The sequence below is a fragment of the Lonchura striata genome, chromosome 34 (genome assembly GCF_050655825.1).
Source record: "Lonchura striata isolate lonStrDom1 chromosome 34, ASM5065582v1, whole genome shotgun sequence".
In the NCBI taxonomy this organism is placed as follows: Eukaryota; Metazoa; Chordata; class Aves; order Passeriformes; family Estrildidae; genus Lonchura; species Lonchura striata.
Genome location: NC_140736.1, coordinates 5,547,071 through 5,568,815, shown reverse-complemented (window position 1 = coordinate 5,568,815; position 21,745 = coordinate 5,547,071). Strand labels below are relative to the sequence as shown.

Here is a 21,745-nt window from a genome sequence, read left to right as displayed (position 1 = left end):
CTGGGGGATTTTGGGGTGACCCTGGGGGATTTTGGGGTGACTCTGGTGGTTTTTGGGGTCCCCAGGACATCGGGGCAGGGTGGCAGCGCCTGGAGCAGGCCGAGAAGGGCCACGAGGAGTGGCTCCTGACGGAGCTGCGGCGCCTGGAGCGCCTGGATCACCTGGCCGAGAAATTCCGGCAGAAAGCCTCGATCCACGAGGGCTGGACGGAAGGTACCGGGTTTGGGGGGGCTGGGGGTGGAATTGGGGGTTCAGGGGGTGGAATTGGGGGTTCTGGGGATGGAATTGGGGGTTTTGGGGATGGAATTGGGGGTTTAGGGGATGGATTTGGGGGTTCAGGGGATGGATTTGGGGCCTCAGGGGATGGATTTGGGGGTTCAGACCCCAGGATTTGAGGATTCAGGCTATGGAATTGAGGAGCAGGGGATGGAATTGGGGATTCAGGGGATGGAATTGGGGGTTCAGGGGATGGATTTGGGAGCTCAGGGGATGGATTTGGGGGTTCAGGGGATGGATTTGGGGGTTCTGGGGATGGGTTTGGGGGTTCTGGGGATGGATTTGGGGGCTCAGGGGATGGAATTGGGGGCTCAGGGGATGGAATTGAGGGTTCAGGGGGTGGAATTGGGGGTTCAGGGGGTGGAATTGGGGGTTCAGGGGATGGATTTGGGGGCTCAGGGGATGGAATTGGGGATTCAGGCACCAGGATTCTGTGGGGCAGGGGATGGATTTGTGGGTGACGGAGATTCAGGGGTGTCCCCACACCTGTACCAGGTAAGGAGGTGGCACAGGGAATGGCACAGGGAGGGATTTGGGGTCTCAGGGGTGTCCCCACACCTGTGCCAGGTAAGGAGGTGGCACAGGGAATGGCACAGGGAGGGATTTGGGGTCTCAGGGGTGTCCCCACACCTGTGCCAGGTAAGGAGGTGGCACAGGGGGTGGCACGGGTTAGTTTTAGGGGTCTCAGGGGTGTCCCCACACCTGTGCCAGGTAAGGAGGTGGCACAGGGGGTGGCACGGGTTAGTTTTAGGGGTCTCAGGGGTGTCCCCACACCTGTGCCAGGTAAGGAGGTGGCACAGGGGGTGGCACAGGGAGGGATTTGGGGTCTCAGGGGTGTCCCCACACCTGTGCCAGGTAAGGAGGTGGCACAGGGGGTGGCACAGGTTAGGTTTAGGGGTCTCAGGGGTGTCCCCACACCTGTGCCAGGTAAGGAGGTGGCACAGGGGGTGGCACAGGTTAGTTTTAGGGGTCTCAGGGGTGTCCCCACACCTGTGCCAGGTAAGGAGGTGGCACCAGGGGTGGCACAGGTTAATTTTTGGGGTCTCAGGGGTGTCCCCACACCTGTGCCAGGTAAGGAGGTGGCCCTGCGGGACCGGGACTCGGGCACGGCCTCGCTGGCCCAGGTGCGGGCGCTGCTCCGCAAGCACGAGGCCTTCGAGTCGGACCTGGCGGCGCACCAGGACCGCGTGGAGCAGATCGCGGCCATCGCCCAGGAGCTCAAGTATGGCACCCAAAACACCCCCAAAACACCCCAAATTGAACCCCAAAATCACCCCCAAAGTGTGCCGGGGGGAACCCCAAAAGCAGCTCCCAGCCATCGCCCAGGAGCTCAAGTATGGGAACCCAAAACACCCCAAATTGAACCCCAAAATCACCCCCAAAGTGTGCCGGGGGGAGCCCCAAAAGCAGCTCCCAGCCATCGCCCAGGATTTCAAGTATGGAAACCCAAAACACCCCAAATTGAACCCCAAAATCACCCCCAAAGTGTGCCGGGGGGACCCCAAAAGCAGCTCCCAGCCATCGCCCAGGAGCTCAAGTATGGCACCCAAAACACCCCAAATTGAACCCCAAAATCACCCCCAAAAGTGTGCCGGGGGGAACCCCAAAAGCAGCTCCCAGCCATCGCCCAGGAGCTCAAGTATGGGAACCCAAAACACCCCAAACTGAACCCCAAAATCACCCCCAAAGTGTGCCAGGGGGGACCCCAAAAGCAGCTCTGAGCCATCACCCAGGAGCTCAAGTATGGAAACCCAAAACACCCCAAACTGAACCCCAAAATCACCCCCAAAAGTGTGCCGGGGGGGACCCCAAAAGCAGCTCCCAGCCATCACCCAGGAGCTCAAGTATGGGAACCCAAAACACCCCAAATTGAACCCCAAAATCACCCCCAAAGTGTGCCAGGGGGAGCCCCAAAAGCAGCTCCCAGCCATCGCCCAGGACCTCAAATATGGCACCCAAAACACCCCCAAAACACCCCCAAATTGAACCCCAAAATCACCCCCAAAGTGTCCTGAGGGAGACCCCAAAAGCAGCTCCCAGCCATCACCCAAGTACAGGATGGGAGACCCCAAAATATCCCCAGAATAACCTGTGAGATGTCCCAAAACACACCCCAAAAAATACCAAATAAATAACCCAAACTATCCCAAAATACACCCAAGAATGACCTGAAATATCCCCATGCTTTTCCCCCTTCCCACCTTTTCCCACTGTTTTCCCCTTTCCTTTCTTTTCCCCGTTCTCCCTTTTTCCCATGGCCTTTCCCTCTTTTCCCACTGTTTTTTTTCCCATTTTCCCCCCTGTTTTTCCCCATTTCCCCCCATTTTTCCTTATTCCCCCCATTTTTCCCCGTTTCCCCCTGGTTTTCCTCATTTTTGCCCCATTTTTCCCAATTTTTTCTCTATTTTCCCTCATTTTCCCCCTTTTGCCCCATTTTTCTGGTTTTTTTCCCATTTTTCCCCTTTTCCCCCATTTTTTCCCCATTTCCCCCGTTTTTCTCTGTTTTTTTCCCCATTTCACCCCACTTTTCCCCGTTTCTCTCTGTTTTCCCCCCTTTTTTCCCCATTTTTTCCCCGTTTCCCCCCATTTTCTCCCCGTTTCTCTCCTTTCTTTCCCCGTTTTTCCCCATTTCACCCCATTTTTTCCCATTTTTCCCCATTTTTTCCCCGTTTCCCCCCATTTTCTCCCCGTTTCTCTCCTTTCTTTCCCTGTTTTTCCCTGTTTCCCCCCGTTTTTCCCCATTTCCCTCCATTTCCCCCCATTTTCTCCCCGTTTTTCCCTGTTTTTCCCCGTTTCCCCCCATTTTTTCCCCGTTTCCCCCCGTTTCTCCCCGTTTCCCCCCATTTTCTCCCCGTTTCTCTCCGTTCTTTCCCCGTTTCCCCCCGTTTTCCCCCGTTTTCCCCCGTTTCCCCCCATTTTCTCCCCTTTTTTCCACGTTTCCCCCCGTTTCCTCCCGTTTCCCCCCATTTTCTCCCCGTTTCCCCCCATTTTCTCCCCGTTTTTCCCCCGGTTTTCCCTGTTTCTCCCCATTTTTCCTCCGGTTTTCCCTGTTTCCCCCCCATTTCCCCCCGTTTCCCCCCATTTTTCCCCGTTTCCCCCCATTTTCTCCCCGTTTCCCCCCATTTTCTCCCCGTTTTTCCCCCATTTCTCTCCATTTTTTCCCCGTTTCTTCCGTTTTTTCCCCATTTCCCCCCATTTTCTCCCTGTTTCCCCCCGTTTTCCCCCGTTTTCCCCCATTTCCCCCCGTTTTTCCCCCCTTTTTCCCTCGTTTTCTCCCCGTTTCCCAGCGAGCTGGATTACTACGACGCGCCGAGCGTCAACGCGCGGTGCCAGAAGATCTGTGACCAGTGGGACCTGCTGGGCTCCCTGACCCACAGCCGCCGCCAGGCGCTCGAGGTCCGCGGGGGCTGGGGCGGGGGGCCGGGACCCGGATCCCAACCTGGATCCCAAACACGGATTCCAATCCTGGATCCCAAACCAGGATCCCAAACCAGGATCCCAAACCAGGATCCCAAACATGGATCCTAAACACAGATCCCAAAACTGGATCCCAAAACTGGATCCCAAACCCGGATCCCAACCCAGATCCCAAAACTGGATCCCAAAACTGGATCCCAATACTAGATCTCAAAACTGGATCCCAAAACTGGATCCTGGCCCTGGATCCCAAACCAGGATCCCAAACACGGATCCCAAACACGGATCCTAAACACAGATCCCAAAACTGGATCCCAGTCCCAGATCCCAAACCCGGATCCCAAACCCGGATCCCAAAACTGGATCCCAAACCAGGATCCCAAACCAGGATCCCAAACCAGGATCCCAAACATGGATCCTAAACACAGATCCCAAAACTGGATCCCAAAACTGGATCCCAAACCCGGATCCCAACCCAGATCCCAAAACTGGATCCCAAAACTGGATCCCAAAACTGGATCTCAAAACTGGATCCCAAAACTGGATCCTGGCCCTGGATCCCAAACCAGGATCCCAAACACGGATCCCAAACACGGATCCTAAACACAGATCCCAAAACTGGATCCCAGTCCCAGATCCCAAACCCGGATCCCAAAACTGGATCCCAAAACTGGATCCAAAAACTGGATCCCAACCCAGATCCCAACCCAGATCCCAACCCAGATCCCAAAACTGGATCCCAATCCTGGATCCCGGCCCTGCATCCCAATCCTGGATCCCAACCTGGATCCCAAAACTGGATCCCAATCCTGGATCTCAACTCCAGATCCCGACCCCAGATCCCAGTCCCCAGTCCCAACCCTGGGATCCCAATCCTGGATCCCAACCCCAGATCCCAACCCTGGATCCCACCCCAGATCCCAACCCTGGATCCCACCCCCCGGATCCCAGTCCCAGATCCCAACCCCAGGATCCCAGCCTCCAATCCCAACCCTGGATCGCACCCCCCGGATCCCAACCCCAAGATCCCAACCCCAAGATCCCAACCCCGGGATCCCAGCCTCCAATCCCAACCCTGGATCCCAACCCTGGGATCCCAACCCTGGATCCCAACCCCGGGATCCCAACCCTGGATCCCACCCCCCAGATCCCAGATCCCTACCCCGGGATCCCAACCCCGGGATCCCAACCTTTAATCCCAACCTCCAATCCCAACCCTGGATCCCAATCCCGGGATCCCAACCTCCAATCCCCCCCGGATCCCGCCGCGGGATCCGACGCCGGCGTTTGTGGCGGCAGAAAACGGAGAAGCAGCTGGAGACCATCGACGAGCTGCACCTGGAGTACGCCAAGCGCGCGGCGCCCTTCAACAACTGGATGGAGAGCGCCATGGAGGACCTGCAGGACATGTTCATCGTGCACACCATCGAGGAGATCCAGGTGGGCGCCAGTCCCGCCCCAAAATCCCCAAAATCCCCCAAAATCCCCCAAAATCCCCATTTCCGGGGCGTCCTCCTCGCCGGTTGTGCGGCAGAGGCGCGGGAGCTTTGGGGATTGAGCAGCTCCCAGCTGCAGTCCCTGGAGTTCTGAGGAATTCTGAGGAATTCTGTGGAGTTCTGAGGAATTCTGAGGAATTCTCTGGAATTCTGAGAAATTATGTTGAATTCCATGGAGTTCTGAGGAGTTCTGAGGAATTCTGTGGAGTTCTGAGGAGTTCTGAGGTGTTTGGGGGAATTCTGTGGAGTTCTGAGGAATTCTCTGGAATTCTGAGGAGTTCTGAGGAATTCTGTGGAGTTCTGAGGAGTTCTGAGGTGTTTGGGGGAATTCTGAGGAATTCTGAGGAATTCTCTGGAATTCTGAGGAGTTCTGAGGAATTCTGTGGAGTTCTGAGGAGTTCTGAGGTGTTTGGGGGAATTCTGTGGAGTTCTGAGGAATTCTCTGGAATTCTGAGGAGTTCTGAGGTGTCCTGAGGAATTCTGTGGAGTTCTGAGGAATTCTATGGAGTTCTGAGGAATTCTCTGGAATTCTGAGGAGTTCTGAGGTGTTTGGGGGAATTCTGAGGGGTTCTGAGGAATTCTGAGGAATTCTCTGGAATTCTGAGGAGTTCTGAAGAATTCTGTGGAATTCTGAGGAGTTCTGAGGTGTTTGGGGGAATTCTCTGGAATTCTGAGGAGTTCTGAGGTGTTTGGGGGAATTCTCTGGAATTCTGAGGAGTTCTGAGGTGTTTGGGGGAATTCTGAGGGGTTCTGAGGAATTCTGAGGAATTCTCTGGAATTCTGAGGAGTTCTGAAGAATTCTGTGGAATTCTGAGGAGTTCTGAGGTGTTCGGGGGAATTCTGAGGAGTTCTCTGGAATTCTGAGAAATTATGTTGAATTCCGTGGAGTTCTGAGGAGTTCTGAGGAATTCTGAGGAGTTCTGAGGTGTCCTGAGGAATTCTATGGAGTTCTGAGGAATTCTCTGGAATTCTGAGGAGTTCTGAGGAATTCTGTGGAATTCTGAGGAGTTCTGAGGTGTTTGGGGGAATTCTGAGGAGTTCTCTGGAATTCTGAGAAATTATGTTGAATTCCGTGGAGTTCTGAGGAGTTCTGAGGAATTCTGAGGAATTCTGAGGAGTTCTGAGAAATTATGTTGAATTCCATGGAGTTCTGAGGAGTTCTGAGGAATTCTGAGGAGTTCTGAGGAATTCTGTGGAATTCTGAGGAGTTCTGAGGTGTTCGGGGGAATTCTGAGGAGTTCTGAGGTGTCCTGAGGAATTCTGTGGAGTTCTGAGGAATTCTCTGGAATTCTGAGGAGTTCTGAGGAATTCTGTGGAGTTAATTCCGAGGAATTCTGAGGAGTTCTGCGGAATTCCACGAGATTCCTGGGAACTCTGAGGGGTTCTGCAGAATTCCACGAGATTCCTGGGAGCTCCGAGGGGTTCTGCGGAATTAATTCTGCGGGATTCTGTGGAATTTCTGGGAACTCTGAGGAGTCCCGCGGAATTCCACGAGATTCCTGGGAGCTCCGAGGGGTTCCGCGGAATGAATTCTGCGGAATTCCGTGGAATTCCTGGGAGCTCCGAGGGGTTCTGCAGAATTCCACGAGATTCCTCAGAACTCTGAGGAGTCCTGCGGAATTCCACGAGATTCCCGGGAGCTCCGAGGGGTTCCGCGGAATGAATTCTGCGGAGTTCCGTGGAATTCCCGGGAGCTCCGAGGGGTTCCGCGGAATTAATTCTGCGGGGTTCCGTGGAATTCCCGGGAGTTCCGAGGGGTTCCGCGGAATTAATTCTGCGGAGTTCCGTGGAATTCCTGGGAGCTCCGAGGGGTTCTACAGAATGAATTCTGCGGAGTTCCGTGGAATTCCCGGGAGCTCTGAGGGGTTCTACAGAATTCCACAAGATTCCTCAGAACTCTGAGGAGTCCCGCGGAATTCCACGAGATTCCTGGGAGCTCCGAGGGGTTCCGTGGAATGAATTCTGTGGAGTTCCGTGGAATTCCCGGGAGCTCCGAGGGGTTCTGCGGAATTAATTCTGCGGAGTTCTGTGGAATTCCCAGGAGCTCCGAGGGGTTCCACGGAATGAATTCTGCGGGATTCCGTGGAATTCCCGGGAGCTCTGAGGGGTTCTGCAGAATTCCACGAGATTCCTCAGAACTCTGAGGAGTCCTGCGGAATTCCATGAGATTCCTGGGAGCTCCGAGGGGTTCCGCGGAATTAATTCTGCGGAATTCCGTGGAATTCCCGGGAGCTCTAAGGGGTTCTGCGGAATTAATTCTGCGGAGTTCCGTGGAATTCCTGGGAGCTCCGAGGGGTTCTGCAGAATTCCACGAGATTCCTCGGAACTCTGAGGAGTCCTGCGGAATTCCACGAGATTCCTGGGAGCTCCGAGGGGTTCCGCGGAATTAATTCTGCGGAGTTCCGTGGAATTCCCGGGAGCTCCGAGGGGTTCCGCGGAATGAATTCTGCGGGATTCCGTGGAATTCCCGGGAGCTCCGAGGGGTTCTGCGGAATTAATTCTGCGGAGTTCCGTGGAATTCCCGGGAGCTCCGAGGGGTTCTGCGGAATGAATTCTGCGGAGTTCCGTGGAATTCCCGGGAGCTCCGAGGGGTTCCGCGGATTGAATTCTGCGGAATTCCATGGAATTCCCGGGAGCTCTGAGGGGTTCCGCGGATTGAATTCTGCGGAGTTCCGTGGAATTCCCGGGAGCTCCGAGGGGTTCCGCGGAATGAATTCTGCGGAATTCCATGGAATTCCCGGGAGCTCTGAGGGGTTCCGTCCGCGCCGCCAGGGCCTGATGGCGGCCCACGAGCAGTTCAAGTCGACGCTGCCGGACGCGGACAAGGAGCGGGAGGCGATCCTGGGGATCCAGCGGGAGGCGCAGCGCCTGGCGGAGCTGCACGGGATCCAGCTGCCCGCCAGCAACCCCTACACCTCGGTCACGGCCCAGGTCATCAACTCCAAGTGGGAGCGGGTACGGAGCCCGCCCCTCTGCCCGCACTTCCCCTTGTCCCGCCCTTTTCCCCCTTTTCCCGCCCTTTTCCCCCTTTTCCTGCCATTTTCCCCCTTTTCCCGCCCTTTTCCCCCTTTTCCCGCCCTTTTCCCCCTTTTCCCGCCATTTTTCCCCTTTTCCCGCCATTTTTCCCCTTTTCCTGCCCTTTTCCCACTTTTCCAGCCCTTTTCCCCCTTTTCCCGCCCTTTTCCCACCATTTTCCCCTTTTCCCGCCATTTTTCCCCTTTTCCCGCCCTTTTCCCGCCCTTTTCCCCCTTTTCCCACCCTTTTCCCCCTTTTCCCACCATTTTCCCCCTTTTCCTGCCCTTTTCCCCCTTTTCCCACCCTTTTCCCCATTTTCCCGCCCTTTTTCCCCCTTTTCCCACCATTTTTCCCCTTTTCCTGCCATTTTCCCCTTTTCCCGCCCTTTTCCCCCTTTTCCTGCCCTTTTCCCCCTTTTCCCACCCATTTTCCCCCTTTTCCCGCCATTTTTCCCTTTTCCCGCCCTTTTCCCCCTTTTCCCACCCATTTTCCCCCTTTTCCTGCCCTTTTCCCTCTTTTCCCACCATTTTCCCCCTTTTCCCACCATTTTTCCCCTTTTCCCACCATTTTCCACCTTTTCCCACCATTTTTCCCCTTTTCCCGCCCTTTTCCCCCTTTTCCCGCTTTTTCCCCCTTTTCCCACCATTCTTCCCCTTTTCCTGCCATTTTTCCCCTTTTCTCGCCATTTTTCCCCTTTTCCTGCTCTTTTTTCCCTTTTCCTGCCATTTTTTCCCTCCACGTTTCCCACCCCTTTCCTGTTTTCCCTTTCCCCACTGTGTTTCCCACCCCTTTCCCATTTTCCCAGTTTCCCATCCGAGTTTCCCAGTTTCCTGTCCATATTTCCTGGTTCCCCTCCGTGTTTCCCACCCCTTTCCTGTTTTCCCAGTTTCCCATCTAAGTTTCCCAGTTTAGGGTCTGTGTTTCCCACTCCTTTCCCATTTTCCCTTTCCCCTCCATGTTTCCCACTCCTTTCCTGTTTTTCCTGGTTCCCCCTCTGTTTTTCCCGGTTTCCCATCTGTGTTTCCCACCCCATTCCCAGTTTCCTGGTTCCCTGGTTCCCCATTCCCGTTCCCATTCCCGGTTCCCCATTCCCATTCCCATTCCCATTCCCGGTTTCCCGTTCCCATTCCGACGGCTGCCGCTGTGCCGGCAGGTGCAGCAGCTGGTGCCGCAGCGGGACCAGGCGCTGCAGGAGGAGCAGGTCCCCGTTCCCCATTCCCATTCCCGTTCCCATTCCCATTCCCGGTTCCCCATTCCCGTTCCCATTCCCGTTCCCGTTCCCGTTCCCATTCCCGTTCCGACGGCTGCCGCTGCGCCGGCAGGTGCAGCAGCTGGTGCCGCAGCGGGACCAGGCGCTGCAGGAGGAGCAGGTCCCCGTTCCTGTTCCCCATTCCCGGTTCCCATTCCCATTCCCGGTTCCCCATTCCCATTCCCGGTTCCCATTCCCATTCCCATTCCCATTCCCATTCCCGGTTTCCCGTTCCCGTTCCCGTTCCCGTTCCGACGGCTGCCGCTGCGCCGGCAGGTGCAGCAGCTGGTGCCGCAGCGGGACCAGGCGCTGCAGGAGGAGCAGGCGCGGCAGGACTGCAACGAGCGGCTGCGGCGGCAGTTCGGCAGCCAGGCCAACCGCGTCGGGCCCTGGATCCAGACCAAGATGGAGGTCGGCGGCGCCGGGGGGTGGAGATGGGGATGGGGATGGTGGGATGGTCATGGTGGGATGGTGGAGATGGGGATGGAGATGGTGGGATGGTGGAGATGGAGATGGTGGAGATGGGGATGGTGATGGTGGGATGGTGGAGATGGGGATGGTGGGATGGTGGAGATGGGGATGGGGATGGTGGGATGGGGATGGTGGGATGGTGGAGATGGGGATGGTGGAGATGGGGATGGTGATGGTGGGATGGTGGAGATGGGGATGGGGATGGTGGGATGGGGATGGTGGAGATGGGGATGGGGATGGTGGGATGGGGATGGTGGAGATGGGGATGGTGGGATGGTGATGGTAGGATGGGGATGGTGATGATGGGATGGTGATGATGGGATGGTCATGGTGGGATGGTGGAGATGGGGATGGTGGGATGGTGGAGATGGTGATGGGGATAGTGGGATGGTCATGGTGGGATGGTGGAGATGGGGATGGGGATGGTGGGATGGGGATGGTGGGATGGTGGAGATGGGGATGGTGATGGTGGGATGGTCATGGTGGGATGGTGGAGATGGGGATGGGGATGGTGGAGATGGGCATGGTGGAGATGGTGGAGATGGTGATGGTAGGATGGGGATGGTGATGGTGTTGGTGATGGTGGGATGGTGATGGGGATGGTGGGATGGTCATGGTGGGATGGTGGAGATGGGGATGGAGATGGTGATGGTGGTGATGGGCATGGTGGGATGGTGGAGATGGTGATGGTGGGATGGCAATGGGGATGGTGGAGATGGTGGAGATGAGGATGGTGGGATGGTGGAGATGGGGATGGTGAGAATGTGGAGATGGGGATGGTGGGATGGTGGAGATGATGGAATGGTGGACATGCTGAGATGGAGTTGGTGGAGATGATGGAATGGTGGACATGCTGAGATGGTGGAGTTGGTGAAGATGGTGGAACGGTGGGATGGTGGAGATGGTGATGGAGATGGTGGAGATGGGGATGGTGGAGATGGTGATGGTGATGGTGGGATGGTGGAGATGGGGATGGTGGGATGGTGGAGATGGGGATGGTGGGATGGTGGAGATGGTGATGGTGATGGTGATGGTGGAGATGGGGATGGTGGGATGGTGGAGATGGTGATGGTGGAGTTGGGGATGGCAGGATGGTGATGGTAGGATGGGGATGGTGATGGTGATGGTGATGGTGGAGATGGTGGAACGGTGGACATGCTGAGATGGTGGAGTTGGTGGAGATGATGGAATGATGGGATGGTGGAGATGGTGGAATGGTGGGATTGTGGGGATGGTGGAACGGTGGGATGGTGGAGATGATGGAATGGTGGGATGGTGGAGATGGTGGAACGGTGGACATGCTGAGATGATGGAATGGTGGGATGGTGGAGATGGTGGAATGGTGGAGATGATGGAATGGTGGGATGGTGGAGATGGTGGAATGGTGGGATTGTGGGGATGGTGGAACGGTGGGATGGTGGAGATGGTGGAACGGTGGGATGGTGGAGATGGTGGAACGGTGGGATGGTGGAGATGGTGGAACGGTGGGATGGTGGAGATGATGGAACGGTGGGATGGTGGAGATGGTGGAACGGTGGGATGGTGGAGATGGTGGAACGGTGGGATGGTGGAGATGGTGGAACGGTGGGATGGTGGAGATGATGGAACGGTGGGATGGTGGAGATGGTGGAACGGTGGGATGGTGGAGATGGTGGAACGGTGGGATTGTGGGGATGGTGGAACAGTGGACATGCTGAGATGGTGGAACGGTGGAGATGATGCAGTCATCTCTGGGGCTGCTCCATGCCCACGTCGTCCCAGCTCTGGGAGCCGTGGGAAGGGCTGGGCCGGTGCCGTCCTGGACAAGGGTGGGAATTCGGGGATCGGGGATCGCGGGGGGACCCGGCGGGCTCTGGAAGGAATCCCCGATCCCAGGAGATCGGCCGGATCTCCATCGAGATGAACGGCACGCTGGAGGACCAGCTGAACCACCTGAAGGAGTACGAGGAGAACATCGTGGAGTACAAGCCCAACCTGGAGCTGCTGGAGCAGCAGCACCAGCTGGTGCAGGAGGCGCTGATCTTCGACAACCAGCACTCCAACTACACCATGGAGGTGGGACCGCGGGGCTGGGGACACCCGGGGGGCTCGGGGTCACCCTGAGGGGTCTGGGGTCACCCTGAGGGGTTTGGGGACATCTTGAGGGGTCTGGGGTCACCCTGAGGGGTCTGGGGTCACCCTGAGGAGGTTTGGGGTCACCCTGAGGAGGTTTGGGGTCACCCTGAGGAGGTTTGGGGTCACCCTGAGTGGATTTGGGGTTGTCCTGAGGGGTTTGGGGTCACCCTGAGGGGACTGGGGTCACCCTGAGGGGTTTGGGGACATCTTGAGGGGTCTGGGGTCACCTGGGGGTTCAGGGTCACCCTGAGGGGGTTTGGGGTCACCCTGAGGGGTCTGGGGTTGTCCTGAGGGGTTTGGGGTCACCCTGAGGGGTTTGGGGTCACCCTAAGGGGTCTGGGGACATCTTGACGGGTCTGGGGTCACCCTGAGGGGTTTGGGGTCACCCTAAGGGGGTTTGGGGTCACCTGAGGGGTTTGGGTCATCCTGAGTGGATTTGGGGTTGTCCTGAGGGGTTTGGGGTCATCCTGAGGGGTTTGAGGTCACCCTGAGGGGTTTGGGGTCACCCTGAGGGGTTTGGGGTCACTTGGTGGGGTTTGGGGTCACCCTGAGGGGTTTGGGGTCACTCTGAGTGGATTTGGGGTCACCCTGAGGGGGTTTGGGGTCACCCTGAGTGGATTTGGGGTTGTCCTGAGGGGTTTGGGGTCACCCTGAGGGGTTTGGGGTCACCCTGAGTGGATTTGGGGTCACCCTGAGGGGTTTGGGGTCACCCTGAGGGGTTTGGGGTCACCCTGAGGGGTTTGGGGTCGTCCTGAGGGGTTTGGGGTCACTCTGAGGGGTTTGGGGTCACCCTGAGTGGATTTGGGGTCACCCTGAGGGGTTTGGGGTCACTCTGAGGGGTTTGGGGTCACCCTGAGTGGATTTGGGGTCACCCTGAGGGGTTTGGGGTCACCCTGAGGGGTTTGGGGTCATCCTGAGGGGGTTTGGGGTCACCCTGAGGGGTTTGGGGTTGTCCTGAGGGGTTTGGGGTCACCCTGAGGGGACTGGGGTCACCCTGAGTGGATTTGGGGTCATCCCGGGGGATCAGGGTGATCTCGTGAGGATCAGGGTGATCCCTTGGGTGCTGCATCCATCCCATGGGGATCAGGGTGATCCCTTAGGTGCTGGATCCATCCCATGAGGATCAGGATGATCCCGTGAGGATTGGGGTGATCTCGTGAGGATCAGGGTGATCCCTTGGGTGCTGGATCCATCCCATGGGGATCAGGGTGATCCTGTGGGGATCGGGGCGATCCCATCAGTCTCAGGGTGATCCCATTACGATCAGGGTGATCCCGTGAGGATCGGGGCGATCCTGTGAGGATCAGGGTGATCCCATGGGTCTCTGGATGATCCCACGGGGATCGGGGCAATCCCATTAGTCTCAGGGTGATCCCGCGGGGATCGGGGTGATCCCGTGGGTCTCTGGATGATCCCGCGGGGATTGGGGCGATCCCGTGAGGATCAGGGTGATCCCACGGGGATCGGGGCGATCCCATCAGTCTCAGGGCGATCCCGTGGGGATCGGGGCGATCCCATGGGTCTCAGGGTGATCCCGCGGGGATCGGGGCGATCCCATCAGTCTCAGGGCGATCCCGCGGGGATCAGGGTGATCCCGCGGGGATCGGGGCGATCCCATTAGTCTCAGGGTGATCCCACGGGGATCAGGGTGATCCCGCGGGGATCGGGGCGATCCCGTGGGTCTCAGGATGATCCCGCGGGGATCGGGGCGATCCTGTGGGTCTCTGGATGATCCCACGGGGATCAGGGCGATCCCATCAGTCTCAGGGCGATCCCGCGGGGATCGGGGTGATCCCATCAGTCTCAGGGCGATCCCGCGGGGATCGGGGCGATCCCATGGGTCTCTGGATGATCCCGTGAGGATCAGGGTGATCCCGTGGGTCTCTGGATGATCCCGCGGGGATCGGGGCGATCCCGTGGGTGCCGGCTCCCTGCCGGGGCTCGGCCGCCCCTCAGTGCCCCGGTGCCGTGGCCGCAGCACCTGCGCGTGGGCTGGGAGCAGCTGCTGACCACCATCGCCCGCACCATCAACGAGGTGGAGAACCAGATCCTCACCCGCGACGCCAAGGGCATCAGCCAGGAGCAGATGCAGGAGTTCCGCGCCTCCTTCAACCACTTCGACAAGGTCGGGGATCCGGGGGGATCCGGGGGATCCGGGGGGATCCGGGATCTGCCCGCAGCCGCCCCCGGGGTTGTTCCCCGCCCGTTTTCCCCCATTTTGCCCATTTTTGCCCCGTTTCTCAGGACCACGGCGGCGCCCTGGGCCCGGAGGAGTTCAAGGCCTGTTTGATCAGCCTGGGCTACGACGTCGAGAACGACCGGCAGGTACTGCCTGCTTCCTCCTCCTCCTCCTCCTCCTCCTTCCTTCCTTCCTTCCCCTTTTTCCTTTCCCTTTCCCTTTTCCTTTCCTTTCCTTTCCTTTCCTTTCCTTTCCTTTCCTTTCCTTTCCTTTCCTTTCCTTTCCTTTCCTTTCCTTTCCTTTCCTTTCCTTTCCTTTCCTTTCCTTTCCTTTCCTTTCCTTTCCTTTCCTTTCCTTTCCTTTCCTTTCCTTTCCTTTCCTTTCCTTTCCTTTCCTTTCCTTCCCTTTTCCCTTTTCCCTTTTCCCTTTTCCCTTTTCCCTTTTCCCTTTTCCCTTTTCCTTTCCCGTTTTCCTTTCCCTTTTTTCCTTCCCCTTACCCTTTTCCTTTCCCATTTTCCTTTCCCTTTTTTCCTTCCCCTTCCCCTTTCCCTTTCCCTTTCCCTTTCCCTTTCCCATTTTCCTTTCCCTTTTTCCTTTCCCTTTTTCCCTTTTCCTTTCCCTTTCCCTTTCCCTTTTTCCCTTCCCCTTTCCTTTCCCTTTTTCCCTTCCCCTTTCCTTTCCCTTTTTCCCTTCCCCTTTCCTTTCCCTTTTTCCCTTCCCCTTTCCCTTTCCCCTTTTCCCTTTCCCTTTTCCATTTTCCCTTTCCCTTTCCCTTCCCTTTCCCTTTCCTTTTTTTCCTCCCTTCCTTCCCTCCTTCCTTTTCCGGGCTGGTTTCCTCTCCTCTAACAGATTCTCTGCTTTTCTCTTCCTCCTCCCTCTTCCTCTTCATCTTCCTCTTCCTCTTCCTCTTCCTCTGCCCTTCCTGGTGGCAGCCGAAGCGCCGCACGGACTCCAGCGACTTCCGCGCGCTGCTGGGCGCCGCGGGATCCGGCCTGGTAACCTTCCTCGCCTTCCTCATCTTCCTCACCTTCCTCATCTTCCTCATCTTCCTCACCTTCCTCATCTTCCTCATCTTCCTCACCTTCCTCACCTTCCTCATCTTCCTCATCTTCCTCATCTTCCTCACCTTCCTCACCTTCCTCACCTTCCTCATCTTCCTCGCCTTCCTCACCTTCTTTATCCCTCCTCGCCTTCCTCATCTTCCTCACCTTCCTCATCTTCCTCACCTTCCTCATCTTCCTCATCTTCCTTATCCCTCCTCACCTTCCTCGCCTTCCTCACCTTCCTCATATTCCTCACCTTCCTCATCTTCCTCATCTTCCTCACCTTCCTCATCTTCCTCACCTTCCTCATCTTCCTCACCTTCCTCATCTTCCTCATCTTCGTCACCTCCCTCTCCTTCCTCCTCCTCTCCTGCTTCCTCTGCCCTTTCCTCCCACTTTTATCCCCCCGGGGGGAGGGAGGGCCGGGCAATCCCGGGGGGAAAACGCCGGAACCCCGGGAACAGAAAACCGACTCCCGAAAATGCAAGCAAAGCTCCGGGAAAGCCGCGGAGCTGGCGGGCAGAACCTTCCGGAAGGCCCCGGAACGTCCCGCGGCGCCTCTCCCCGCAGGGCGACGCGGAATTCCAGCGGATCATGGCCGTGGTGGATCCCAACGGCAGCGGCAGCGTCACCTTCCAGGCCTTCATCGACTTCATGTCCCAGGAAACCACGGACACGGACACGGCCGAGCAGGTCATCAACAGCTTCCGCGTGCTGGCCGGGGACAAGGTGGGCACCGGGGCTGGGAATGGCCTGGGGGATTGGGAATGGGGCTGGGGGATTGGGAATGGGGCTGGGGGATTGGGAATGGGGCTGGGGGATTGGGAATGGGGCTGGGGGTTTGGGAATGGGGCTGGGGGATTGGGAATGGGGCTGGGAATGGGGCTGGGGGATTGGGAATGGGGCTGGGGGATTGGGAATGGGGCTGGGGGATTGGGAATGGGGCTGGGAATGGGGCTGGGGGATTGGGAATGGGGGTTTGGGAATGGGGGTTTGGGAATGGGGCTGGGAATGGGGCTGGGGGATTGGGAATGGGGCTGGGAATGGGGCTGGGGGATTGGGAATGGGGCTGGGAATGGGGCTGGGGGTCTGGGAATGGGGCTGGGGGTCTGGGAATGGGGCTGGGGGATTGGGAATGGGGGTTTGGGAATGGGGGTTTGGGAATGGGGCTGGGAATGGGGCTGGGAATGGGGCTGGGAATGGGGCTGGGAATGGGGCTGGGGGATTGGGAATGGGGCTGGGAATGGGGCTGGGGGTCTGGGAATGGGGCTGGGAATGGGGCTGGGGGATTGGGAATGGGGCTGGGGGATTGGGAATGGGGCTGGGGGATTGGGAATGGGGCTGGGAATGGGCTGGGGGATTGGGAGTGGGGCTGGGGGATTGGGAATGGGGCTGGGGGATTGGGAATGGGGCTGGGAATGGGGCTGGGGGATTGGGAGTGGGGCTGGGGGATTGGGAATGGGGCTGGGGGTCTGGGAATGGGGTCTGGGAATGGGGCTGGGGGATTGGGAATGGGGCTGGGGGATTGGGAATGGGGCTGGGGGATTGGGAATGGGGCTGGGGGTCTGGGAATGGGGCTGGGGGATTGGGAATGGGGTTTGGGAATGGGGCTGGGAATGGGGCTGGGGGATTGGGAGTGGGGCTGGGGGATTGGGAATGGGGCTGGGGGATTGGGAGTGGGGCTGGGGGATTGGGAATGGGGGCTGGGAATGGGGCTGGGGGATTGGGAATGGGCTGGGAATGGGGCTGGGGGATTGGGAACGGGGTCTGGGAATGGGGCTGGGGAGCTTGGGAAGGGAAATTGGAATTATGGGGTGAGGTTGGGAATTCCAGGGTGGGATTTGGGGAATCAGACCAAGGCGGGATTTTGAAGTCAGTCAATTCTCTGGTGGGATCACCAATGTTGGGAGACACGGTTACCCCCATTTACCCCCTTTTTCCCCGTTTTTCTCTATTTGCCCCCCTTTTCCCCCCTTTCTCCCCCCTCTTCCCGCTTTACCCCCTATTTTCCTCCCATTCCCCTCCATTTCCTCAATTTACCCCCTTTTTCCCCCAATTCCCCCATTCCCCCCCTTTTCCCCCCTTTCCCCCCTTTTTCCCCCATTTCCTCCCTTTTTCCCCCCTTTCCCCCCTTTTTCCCCCATTTCCTCCCTTTTTCCCCCCTTTCCCCCCTTTTTCTCCCATTTCCTCCCTTTTCCCCCTCTTTCCCCCCCGTTTTCCCCCCCGTTTTCCCCCCATTTCCCCTTCTTTTTCCCCATTTTTCCCCCATTTCCCCCATTTTTCCCACCTTTCCCCCCATTTCCTCCCTTTTCCATCCTCTTTCGCCCCCGTTTTCCCCCCCATTTTCTCCCTTTTCCCTCCATTTCCCCCCCTTTTCCCCATTTTTCCCCCTTTCCCCCCGTTTCCCCCATTTCCTCCCTTTTCCCCCTCTTTCCCCCCCGTTTTCCCCCCATTTCCTCCCTTTTCCCCCTCTTTTGCCCCCATTTTCCCCCTCTTTTCCCTCCATTTCCCCTCCTTTATCCCCATTTTTCCGTATTTCCGTTTCCCCCATTTCCTCCCTTTTCCATCCTCTTTTGCCCCCGTTTCCCCCTCTTTTCCCTCCATTTCCCCCCTTTTTCTCCATTTCCCCCCCTTTTCCCCATTTCCTCCCTTTTCCATCCTCTTTCGCCCCCATTTTCCCCCCTCTTTTTCCCCGTTTTCCCCTCCTTTTTCCCCATTTCCCCATTTCCTCCCTTTTCCCCCTCTTTCCCCCCGTTTTCCACCCCATTTTCCCCTCTTTTCCCCCATTTTTCCTCCATTCCCCCCCTTTCTCCCCCATTTCCTCCCTTTTCTCCCTCTTTCGCCCCCGTTTTCCCCCTCCTTTTCCCCCTTTTTCCCCATTTTTCCCCATTTCCCCCCATTTCTCCATTTCCCCCATTTCCCCCCTTTCCCCCCTTTTCCCCTCCCATTTCCCCCCATTTCCCCATTTCCCCATTTCCCCATTTCCCCCCATTTCCCCATTTCCCCCCTTTTCCCCCCATTTCCCCCCATTTCCCCCCCATTTCCCCTTTCCCCCCCATTTCCCCCATTTCCCCCATTTCCCCATTTCCCCCCATTTCCCCCATTTCCCATTTCCCCCATTTCCCCCATTTCCCCATTTCCCCCCATTTCCCCATTTTTCCCTCTTTTCCCCCCATTTCCCCCCATTTCCCCCATTTCCCCCATTTCCCCATTTCCCATTTCCCCATTTCCCCATTTCCCATTTCCCATTTCCCGTTTCCCCTTTCCCCGCTCCCAGAACTACATCACGGCGGCGGAGCTGCGGCGGGAGCTGCCGGCGGCGCAGGCCGAGTACTGCATCGCCCGCATGGCGCCCTACCCCGGCCCCGACGGCGGCCCCGGCGCCCTGGACTACAAATCCTTCTCCACGGCGCTCTACGGCGAGAGCGACCTCTGAGCGGGATCCCAAACGGATCCCCGAGGATCTCCCGGGATCCCAAACGGATCCCCGAGGGTCCTGGAGTCCCCGGGATCCCTGGGATCCCAAAGGATTCCCGAGGGTCCTGGACTACAAATCCTTCTCCACGGCGCTCTACGGCGAGAGCGACCTCTGAGCGGGATCCCAAACGGATCCCCGAGGATCCCAAAGGGATCCCAAACGGATCCCCGAGGGTCTCCCTGGGATCCCAAAGGATCCCCGAGGGTCCTGGACTCCCCGGGATCCCCCCCGTGGTCCCAAAGGGATCCCCGAGGGTCTCCCTGGGATCCCAAACGGATCCCCAAGGGTCCTGGACTCCCCGGGATCCCCCCCGTGGTCCCAAAGGGATCCCCGAGGGTCCTGGACTCCCCAGGATCCCCCCGGGAATCCCAAATGGATCCCCGAGGGTCTCCCGGGATCCCAAACGGATCCCCGAGGGTCCTGGACTACAAATCCTTCTCCACGGCGCTCTACGGCGAGAGCGACCTCTGAGCAGGATCCCAAACGGATCCCCGAGGATCCCAAAGGGATCCCCGAGGGTCCTGGACTCCCCGGGATCCCCCCGGGAATCCCAAACGGATCCCCAAGGGTCCTGGAGTCCCTGGGATCCCCCCGGGAATCCCAAACGGATCCCCGAGGGTCTCCATGGGATCCCAAACGGATCCCCGAGGGTCCTGGACTACAAATCCTTCTCCACGGCGCTCTACAGCGAGAGCGACCTCTGAGCGGGATCCCGAGGGATCCCCGGGGATCCCAAACAGATCCCCAAGGATCCCCGAGGGTCCTGGACTCCCCGGGATCCCCCCAGGCTCCCAAAGGGATTCCCAAGGGACTCCCCGGGATCCCCGAGGATTCCCCCGGGATCCCTGGTGGTCCCCAGCGGTCCTGGATCCCCGAGGGTCTCAAACAGTCACAGATCCTCAAGGATCCCCGAGGATCCCCAAGGATCCCCAAGGATCCCAAATCCCCAACGGTCCCAGATCCCCAGGGATCCTCCAGGACCCTCAAGGATCCCGGATTCCAAATCGTCCCGGATCCCTGAGGATCCTCCAGGACCCTCAAGGATCCCGGATTCCAAATGGTCCCAGATCCCCGAGGATCCTCCAGGACCCTGAAGGATCCCGGATTCCAAATGGTCCCAGACCCCCAGGGATCCTCCAGGACCCTCAAGATTCCCGGATTCCAAATGGTCCCGGATCCCCAAGGATCCTCCAGGACCCTCAAGGATCCCGGATTCCAAAAGGTCCCAGATCCCCAGGGATCCTCCAGGACCCTGAGGGATCCCGGATTCCAAATGGTCCCAGATCCCCAGGGATCCTCCAGGACCCTCGAGGATCCCGGATTCCAAATGGTCCCGGACCCCCAAGGATCCTCCAGGACCCTCAAGGATCCCGGATTCCAAATGGTCCCAGATCCCCAGGGATCCTCCAGGACCCTCAAGGATCCCGGATTCCAAATGGTCCCAGATCCCCAGGGATCCTCCAGGACCCTCAAGGATCCCGGATTCCAAATGGTCCCGGATCCCCAGGGATCCTCCAGGACCCTCAAGGATCCCGGATTCCAAATGGTCCCAGACCCCAAGGATCCTCCAGGACCCTCAAAATTCTCGGATTCCAAATGCTCCCGGATCCCCAGGGATCCTCCAGGACCCTCAAGGATCCCGGATTCCAAATGGTCCCGGATCCCTGAGGATCCTCCAGGATCCTCAAGGATCCCGGATTCCAAATGGTCCCAGACCCCAAGGATCCTTCAGGACCGTCAAGATTCCCGGATTCCAAATGGTCCCGGATCCCCAGGGATCCTCCAGGACCCTCAAGGATCCCGGATTCCAAATGGTCCCGGATCCCCGAGGATCCTCCAGGACCCTCAAGGATCCCGGATTCCAAATGGTCCCAGATCCCCAGGGATCCTCCAGGACCCTCAAGATTCCCGGATTCCAAATGGTCCCGGATTCCCAGGGATCCTCCAGGACCCTCAAAGATCCCAGATTCCAAATGGTCCCGGATCCCCAGGGATCCTCCAGGACCCTCAAAATTCTCGGATTCCAAATGGTCCCGGATCCCCAAGGATCCTCCAGGATCCCCGACGGTCCCAGATCCCCAAGGATCCCCCGGGATCCCCCCCTCACCTCCTACTATGCAACAGTTGATTGATTTTGGGATATTTCGGGACGCGATTCCCGCTTCTCCCCGGTTATTTTTTTGGCAACGGGACGCGGAGAGAGGAATTCCCAGGATTTTCCACGGGATCGGCGGCACGGCCCGAGGGTTCCCTCTCCCCTCGCCTTCCCCCTGCACCTCGCACCTAATTTATGGCTTTTCCAGAGGGAAAAAATCGGGATTTTGGGGGGTTTTTTTAGGTTTTTTTCACTCACATTCCCACCTCGGAGCAGCGTTTTGTGGACCAAAAAAAAAAAAAAACAAAAAAAAAGTGGGGGAAAATAGGGGGGAATAGGGAAAAAAGGTGAGAAATACAAAGCAGGGAGAAATGAGATGAAAAATTAGGAGGGAAAATGTGGTCAGAGATGGAAAATCAAGGAGAAAATGAGGAATGAAAAAATGCGGGAAAATTGGGAGAGAAATGAGGAGAATCGTGGAGAAATCTGGAGCAATACAGAAAAATATGGGAAAATAATGATAAATAAAAAAGAATAAGGAGAAAAATAAAGAGAGACATAAGGACAACTGTAGAAAAATATTAAAAATTAAAGAAACAAGGAAGAAATGTATGAGAAATCCACCTAATAAAGCGCCTGATCCTGGAAAATTTTGACGGGAAGCAGAAAATTCCGGTTTCCTTTATAACTTTACGGATTTATTATATAAATATATATTCACGTAGCAGCTTCTTTGTCCTGTAATTAAAATATTGCTGGAAAAAAAAAAAAAAAAACTCTGGAATTTTGGAGTTTTTCTTCACTTTTTTTTTTTTAATAGAGCCAACGAGGTAATCTTGAGGGGAGGGAACAACCATTTTGGGGTAAAATGGGACATTTTGGGGGTAAAATTGAGGTGATTTTTTTTGACA

General features: G+C 57.2%; 1 protein-coding gene across 1 annotated transcript in view; it reads left to right on the top strand.

Moving 5' to 3' along the window:
• The window catches only part of ACTN4 (actinin alpha 4), a 52,866-nt gene extending 34,118 nt beyond the window's left edge, over positions 1 to 18,748 (top strand). Inside the window, exons 11-22 of the mRNA XM_077789191.2 lie at positions 66 to 213; positions 1,348 to 1,498; positions 3,564 to 3,672; positions 4,993 to 5,133; positions 7,962 to 8,144; positions 9,730 to 9,864; positions 11,800 to 11,979; positions 14,018 to 14,164; positions 14,284 to 14,364; positions 15,151 to 15,213; positions 15,832 to 15,990; positions 18,539 to 18,748. Of these exons, the coding sequence (XP_077645317.2) occupies positions 66 to 213; positions 1,348 to 1,498; positions 3,564 to 3,672; positions 4,993 to 5,133; positions 7,962 to 8,144; positions 9,730 to 9,864; positions 11,800 to 11,979; positions 14,018 to 14,164; positions 14,284 to 14,364; positions 15,151 to 15,213; positions 15,832 to 15,990; positions 18,539 to 18,697 (1,656 nt within the window). The 3' untranslated portion in view covers positions 18,698 to 18,748. The remainder of the gene's footprint in view (positions 1 to 65; positions 214 to 1,347; positions 1,499 to 3,563; positions 3,673 to 4,992; positions 5,134 to 7,961; positions 8,145 to 9,729; positions 9,865 to 11,799; positions 11,980 to 14,017; positions 14,165 to 14,283; positions 14,365 to 15,150; positions 15,214 to 15,831; positions 15,991 to 18,538) is intronic.
• Positions 18,749 to 21,745: the final 2,997 nt, after the last annotated feature.